The following is an 8,243-nucleotide window of genomic DNA, read 5'->3' on the forward strand; positions in this document are numbered from 1 at the left end:
GGATCATCTCGAAATCTGGCCTCACTTTTCAATTCGCTCGATTTTTTGTCTTCTGATGATGTCATCTCCTATGAATTTACTACTTTAACCCTTCTTCCTTCTTCCTTCTTCCTCCTATCTCTCACAGATTTTTTTCTCTTTTTCTTTTTTCCGTTTTTTCTACTTTCTTCTTCTTTTTTTTTTTTACTTTTTCAGTGATTTCTTATTTTTATGCGCCTTTTTTTAGTGATTTCCCTTTTTTCTTTTTCAATAATTTACGTTTATGTCTTCTTTTTCTCTTTTTTTTTTTTTTTCTAGTTTTTCCGGCACGATTTCCTTCCCACCCTCTTTTCTTCAGTTGCTCTCCTTTTTTGGTGATTTCTTCTGTTATACTGACATCTTCTTCTTCTCGAATCAAAGACATAAGTTGGAGCGTGAAGTAGAATGAGAGGAAGAAGCGAGAGTGAGAATTCAAATGAAGAGGAAAAAACTACAAAATTAATGAGGAAGAAACGAGAGGAAGAAGGAAAAAGTCAAGGAAAAAAATGAAGGAGAGCAATGTGAATTGAGGAACGAGATAAAGGAGCGAGAGGAAAGAGTGAAAAATCTAGACTGTGTCTAACCTTACACGCGTTTTGGAATTTAAATAGTACGTTCACACATTATCGGCATAAGTCGAAGGTCAAATTTCGAGTAATTTTTTAAAATAGGCCAAATTTCGAGTTGCCACTATATCCATACAAATTTCCCACTTTGGGTCATCCGTTAAACAAAAAGAAAACCCGAGCCCATGGTCCGTCCTCCCAAAGTCTAAAATCCAAAATTCCACACTCTGTTGAAGAGGAAGTGTGATTATGCAAAACCGCTTCAAAAATGGTGAACTTCTTGCTTAAGATCAAAGCGGAGCTCGAGAACCTCACCAATCTTCAGCCTCAAGATGGTTGCGACGACCCAAACTTCACTTACCTTTTCAAAGTATCTCCTTAATATCATCCAATCTTGTTTTCTTCGTTCATTTGATTAATCTTTTGGAATGTTTTTTCTTCTCTTCCATGGCATTTCTTCAATCGCTTTCTGAATTTGTAAGTTATTCACTAGAACTTGAGGAATTCGAAGTTTATATAACCTTCATAGCTGGTTTTTTATTTGCCTGCATGTTCCACTTTATCATCCTCCTCGTGCTTCGAAATTATAAATTGTCGTTTTCGGAGTTTTATCCCTGCAATCGATTCGAGGACATCATATTTGGTGATGATTCTTAGCGTCGTTCTCTTTCTTGCTGCTATTGATTGGTTGTTACCGTATTTTCCTCCTTGATTCTGTTAATTGACATTGTGTGATTATCTTATTTGTGTGATGCTTTCGATTTGAAGGTGAAATGCGGGAGATGCGGGGAGGTGAGCCAGAAAGAAACGTGCGTGACCTTGAATGAAACTATTCCTCTCCAAGCTGGTAAAGGGACTACTAATCTCGTTCAAAAGGTAATTCTCTTTTAGAGATGGTTATTTTAAGAAGATAGTCATATTCTGGAAAGTATGTAGATTAGTTATCGACATAAAGATGATCGTTCCATGGTTGATGAGAAAATGAAGGGAAAGAGAAGGAAATTTCTGGCTCCCATACTCTTAGGTCCCAAGCAATGGAGAGGCGTTTGTAGGAGACGGTGTGGTTGTGCCCTAATAAGTAATAACCATTAGAAGTACATGTAGATCTGAAATACGTTTTGTAATTCCAATTTAATTTATCCTGTGGTATAAACTAGTAGCCATATTATGGTGGCCTCATTTCAATTAATTTTCAAAAGATTCGTAGTAGTAGGATCCAACACTTCTGGATGACTTGTTCTTAACTCTTTTGACACTTGAGGCCAACTTGGACGTAGTTCAACTAGTTAAGACATATCTCAACTAAAAGGTCAGATATCCTAGTCCTCCACCCTCACTTGTTGCCAAACTAAAAACAAAATTGACGCTCGAGATCATTAATTCTTAGTTAACCACCATGGGTTGACATAGTGTTCAGTAAGACCCCTATAAATAATAAAAGGCTTAGGGAGAACAAGTTCAAGTTGGTCCATGAGAATAGACGAGGTGTGCACAAGTCGGTCTGACATTCACATGTGAAAAAAAAAGGGATCACTAATACTTAGCTTATAATTTGTTTCTTACTTAAGCTGTATCCGTTTGTTATTTTAATTTGATTGGTGTACCTTTCTAGAAAAATCAAATAAATGTAGTTTGCCGAATTGGATTAAGTAATTTACTACAGGGTCTTTGTAAAAGTTGTGTCAATAGTCAACCTGACATGAAGATTCCAGTTTTCAAGTGATATGGAAAACGAAAATGCTAATATGTTTTCCAATATCATTTGGCCATGAAGTTATAACATTTCTCAGCATTTTGTGTTTGGTGTGAATGTCAGTTCTGAAACTAGAAACTTGTGGCGATGTTGAATGTGATATTCAGTTTACTTTCCACTTCAACTGCTCCTTTTATGGGTATGCTGAAATTATATATATTTAAGGGAATGGCTTGAAAATTAAACTTGATCAGTCATCAAAGATGATTGTCCGATATCAAACTATGGTTTATTTCAATTAGTAGTTTCAATCAGTTCCTTTTGCACTTAAAATAATTACCTCCAAACAACTGCAATATTCATGTCCATTTTCTTATAGTGCAAGTTCTGTGGGAGGGAGGGAACTATCACAATGATTCCAGGGCGAGGTCAACCATTGACTCAGGAAACAAGTGAATTAGGAAAGTCATCTCCCTTGATGTTATTTGACTGCAGAGGTTATGAGCCTATGGACTTCGTATTTGGACCTGGATGGAAAGCAGAATCTGTAAGTCCTCCAATTTGTATACCTTCCAACTCGTGTAATGAACGCAAAGTATTTGACATGGCCTATCTGTTTCTAAATTCCATGATCATGTATAACTTTATTTTTCTAATCAACATATATAACTTATTGATCATGCAGATTCAGAACGTTTTAGAGTTGGCATGAGACTAGAATTTCCTTCCTCTTTCTTACATTTTCTTTAGAGTTTTCTATTCTTGACTTAATAGCTCATTAAAGATGTCTGTACTTATAACCTTGATTTTGATCTAATAAATCTTTCGAGTTTTTTTCTTCAAATTTTGATACTTACCATACTATAACAGCCCCACTGTCTGGCATTTTGGTCTAATTGAGGACTGAAAGTAATTCATGTAACCTGTGTTCTTGCAGCCTATCCTCAAACATTTAATAACTATATCAAAAATGAAGAATATGACAGTAGATACTTACCCTGTTATTTTGATCATGCTGTCTGATAGTTTGGCATAGTTTTGTATAAAAGTTTTAAAACAGCTGCCTTATTTTCTTTTGCAGATAGAAGGGACTAAATTTGAGGATATTGACTTGAGTGAAGGTGAGTTTGCAGAGTATGATGAGAAGGGAGAATGCCCTGTCATGATTTCCAAATTAGAGGCCACATTTGAGTTGGTAAAGTAGGAGATAATAATACCCACATTATATCTCCCACTGTTAAGAAAAAAAAAAATGACCATATTAAATGTGGCCCTGATCTATCAGTTCTCTTCACCTTTCTTTTTTCTGAACTAAGAATGAAGTTTGAGGAGTTGAATGAATGGTCATTATTTGCTTCCTTTTGTTGGTAGTTCTTTTTTTTGTTTTTTTGTTTTTTTTTTTTTTTTTTGTTTCCCCATATATATAGCTGTGAAAGTTAGAACCCCCTTCTGGGAGGAGACTCAGGAGAGCACCCTAAAAAAGTTCCAAATTTATGCATTTAATCAATCATATTGTTGAAAAATGCTAAATAGTTTTTTTCTTTTCTTTTCTTTAAATGTTTGTTCTCCAAGTTCCAAAAGAATAGATTGAGTTGGAAATTAGAATAAGGGTTGTTTTCAAATATAGGAAAATGGACTAAAACATTTATAAATTGTAGCAAAATTTTCATGTTTGATTGCTATGGACTACTATCGCGGTCTTTCATAGATAGACGGTGATATTTTGTTATTATTTGTTAGTTTTCAACAATTTTGTGATTTAAAATAATTTTCCTTAGAATAAACCTATTTTAATTTATTTTAGCACTTTTTTTTATTAAAATAATAATAATAATAATAATTCACTTTTTTTAAAAAAAATATTAATAATTTACTTATTGCTATGTGTTTTTAGCAGATGATTCTCATACTTTTATTTCCCCCCTTTAACTGTTTTTCTCCGTATCTCACAACAATTTTTGTATGAGATGTTTTCGTATGAGATATGGAGATTTGAACTATGCTCGTTGATTGATAATAATTACCACTCTACAAACTGTGATATACTTCTAAATCAATCTTAATTTCACTAAAAAAGCACTCAATATCTATTATTATGATTTATTTTCAACAAAGATACAAATGAGAATAAAATCTAACAAATTGAAAATTTACATTTTTTTAGTTCAACTCAACATTTGGAGATGGAAGGCTGAAGCATTTGAACTTGACTTTTTTTTTTTTTTTTTTGGCGATGACATATACCTTTTAGTTAATTTCAGTTGAGAATTAAAAGTTCATTATCAAGTTAATACAATCAACTTTATTCAAATGTAAAAATGAGCATAACTCAACTGACATATAAATGTACTATCAATCCAATCGAATTCATCCAATTGATACAAAAAGGTTGTCAACTTAAATACAATTCAATTAAACAAGGTTAAATATTGTAATCTTCCAAATGCAATTCAATTAAACAAGGTTAAATATTATAATCTCCCCCCATAAGGGGAAAAAAACATTGTATTATGTAATGTTGATTTTATTCCCAAGTGTAGAAGAAAAGCACACAAATCCAGTAGCCAATCACTCTCGCCTGTCATTTCTTAACAACACAGCGGTGTCTCTATATCACGGGCCCCACATTCTTAAACACCTTTGCCCATTATTGGCCTTCATAGGCTTCGCCTTTGTTGGCCCCACTCCATCATTTTTCTTTTTTTTAAAATACATATTTTCGCTGTTTCAGTGGCTTTCCGTTTCTTTCTTCCTCGTGAATTTCCCGTCCTTTACCATTTTGGGTTAACTGCACGCTCCAATCCACGCCGTCCGATTTTCCTACATCCGTTCGATGGTTTTCGTATCCACCTGGCGCCATTGTCGCATCTTCCGCCATTAATTTTGAACGGAAACCCCCACTCCACTAAGCCTAAGAATCTTCCACTTTTGCAACGGACTGATGAACGTTAAAAAGGAAACGACGCCGTTGTTTAATACTTTAATTTGCAGGATTAAATTTTAAAATCCTCTGATTCCTAATATTAATTAAATTTTATGTTAGATTATACCGTTTTCCCATATTAATCAAATTTTAGGTTAAATAGTATACCCTTTTCAATTATGCTTCTCTAGTTTCATCATCTTCTTCTTATAAGTGGTGTAAGAATTTCACTTTTTAAAGAAATTTCAACTTCCACCTTAATGCATATTAATATTGTTGAGCTATGCTTGTTAAAATTAAATGAAAATTAACACAACAAGTAATCTTTAAAATTTTCAATGCTTGTATGCCATAATATAATGTATACAAATTGATTTTGTAAATTATTTCAACGCTCTTTTAAGTGAAGTGTATGGTATCAACATTTTTAGAGTTTTTTGTGTTGACACAAATTGGTAAAAATTAACATTTTTAAGAGTTTAATACCATAATCAGAATTTTATCGAAGTTTTGAGATATTTTGTATAATACCATATAAATGTTAATATGTCTTTCAATTTTAAAATCATTGTCCTTTAATATATATTTTTTAAATCATCCTTTACAACATCATCAAAGTTCATTATTTTTTTTTTTTTAAGGAACATAGACAAAAACAACATAACTAAGCAAATTACACAAGTATATCACGAGACATAACCAAAGAAAACAATTCAAGATAGAGTAGAAAGAATTTCAGAATAAGGAATAGAAAGAATTAAAGACTTTTGATCCTCCAACGTTTTATGGGTACATAATTTAACTTTAAATATATAGATTTAATGTTAACATTTCAAGTATAAATTAGTAGATAAGACGTTAATTACCAATTTAAGATGGCTAATTCGACCTCCCCATCAATTATATACACTATCAAAGTTATATAGCACCTAAAAACGATATTAATGGTAGAGTGATAAAACCGATTTAAAAAAAAGTTTAATATAGATTGAAAAACTGGTTATCCAAGGATGGTGTTTGGATGATTGAAAATGATCAAAATCTCCCCCTATAATCGCAATGTAATATTTACAAAATTAAATCAATTAAGTATAAATAGGTTAATTAAAATTGACTTTTTTCTCTCTCTTTAAAAGACGTCAACTAAAATGAAACTCCAAAAGTTTTTTTTTTAACTCTCTTTTTTAATGTTATATTGCATAGACCTCCTTTCATCATTTAGATTTTTGTTTTTTTGTTCTTAATTAAATCTATTTCATCTACATTTCTTACAATAATTTGTATATTTAAATACAAATGGTCGAATTCCCAGATAAATTATAAAGAAAAAACTATTTTTTGAAAACTACTTTTTTTAGTTTTCAAAATTTGTCTTGATTTTTTAAACAAATAGTAAAAGGTGGATAACAAAAGGAATAAATTTGGAGGTAAAAATAGTGTTAATTTTAAAAAACAAAATAATTATCAAACATGACCATAAATAATCGTTTTTCAACCCTAATAATAGTTGAACATAGTTCAAAAAGGTTTATGATTCGAATTCATATGGCTGTTAATTAAAAAAATTTAATTATGATAATAATATGTTTTATCAATCTAATTACTAATCTAACAATATTCCAATTGTGAAGCTTTAAAATTGAATAAACCAAAAATAGAATAAAACTCAAAAGTTGAAAAAGAAAAGTGGTAAAATAGAATTTAAAAACAAAAACTTACTTTTTTTTTTCTTTTTTTTTTTTTGTTGGCTAAAATGTTGTGAGGTGGAAAGAGACGCATATATTCCCGTTGATGCTCTATGTGGAATAGGGGACCACACCGAGAAATTAGCTGTCATTCAACCAATCGCCAGCTTGCCCTGCCCCTGCCCGAACACCTGCCCGACTTTCTCTCTCTCTCTCTCTATATATATATCACCTTCAACCGTTCTTATTTCACACTTCAAACAAAGGGTCCTCTCTCAGTCTCTCCTCTTTCAATCCCTCTCGTCGGAACCCTAACCACCGTATATCTCTGAATCAATGGCCGCCGTTTCCAAAGTTTCTCTCATGGCTCTCATTGCCATCATCTTCGCCGTCGCTTCCGTCGCCGCTCAGGAGGCTCCGGCCCCCAGCCCGGCCTCCCCTGCCACCTCCATTGCTCCGTCGTTCGTGTCCGCTTGCATCGCTTCTTTCGTTGCTCTCGCCTTCGGATCTACTCTCAGGATCTGAGGTATCGGCCTCCTGATATGGTGATTGATTTTGCCATGATTCCATCTATTCGTGCTCTGCTTTTTTGTTATTTCTTGAAGTAACCTTGGGGTGGAGGAATTTGTTTTAGACGTTTTCGAAGGGATTTTAATTTCTACACGTTTGGTACAGAGGACCTCTTTTGTTTACACATTCTTATATATAGAATGCAGGCTGTGTTGGTTTGATCACGATTGTGCTATATCTTGTTGGTTATGATTAGTAAATAAATTGTTTCGTTCTTTTTAAATCTATTCTTTCTACTCTTTCCTGCATTGATATGAGAACTCGCTGATTATCGATCTGGATTCTGGACATCGAACTGCAACAATAACGTTGAGATTCTTTGCGATCTTTCCGTTTATTTACCGATAATTTTTCATGCTTAACCAAAACAACCTGGTAATTTTCATAAGATTTGATCTCTTCTGGAAGAGAGGAGATTTAAATTTAAAACTCGGAGATGAAAAAATACATCATAAAACATTTTCTATAACCGAAGTTGGCGATTATTCAATTGTGCAATTCAAAGATGAAATTGGACCAACACAAGTCCAATTGAAGTAGAAATTGTGGGGCAGTGAGGCATGTGCTATGACTAATGAGCCTGAAAGGGAAAGCTGCCAATAATTTTGTGGTTGGTAATTTACAGCTAAAGAATTAATGCCAAGAACATGCTTGCCTTTTTAGCTTTTTCCTTCTCTAAGAAGGAATTCAAAGCATATAGACAATTGAGTAAACAAATAAAATGGTATATTGGTTGATCTGTGGTTGTCCACTAAAAAATTCTATTGTAATCTTTGTGATGCTCAAGT

The 8,243-nt window shown here is 32.9% G+C and overlaps 1 protein-coding gene across 2 annotated transcripts; it reads left to right on the forward strand.

Moving 5' to 3' along the window:
- Window positions 1–742: 742 nt before the first annotated feature.
- Window positions 743–3,647, forward strand: LOC120075202 (CXXC motif containing zinc binding protein). Of its 2 annotated transcripts, none has more exons than XM_039028405.1 (4): window positions 743–954; window positions 1,353–1,460; window positions 2,657–2,824; window positions 3,359–3,647. In XM_039028405.1, exons 1-4 carry the CDS (start codon window positions 853–855, stop codon window positions 3,479–3,481), a joined length of 501 nt encoding a protein of 166 aa, XP_038884333.1. In that variant the 5' UTR covers window positions 743–852; the 3' UTR covers window positions 3,482–3,647. The 2 variants fall into 2 exon arrangements, with proteins under 2 accessions (XP_038884333.1, XP_038884334.1); XM_039028406.1 differs by having other exon boundaries at window positions 932–1,061.
- The last annotated feature ends 4,596 nt before the right edge of the window (window positions 3,648–8,243 follow it).

Source organism: Benincasa hispida, chromosome 4 (assembly GCF_009727055.1).
Source record: "Benincasa hispida cultivar B227 chromosome 4, ASM972705v1, whole genome shotgun sequence".
NCBI lineage: Eukaryota > Viridiplantae > Streptophyta > Magnoliopsida > Cucurbitales > Cucurbitaceae > Benincasa > Benincasa hispida.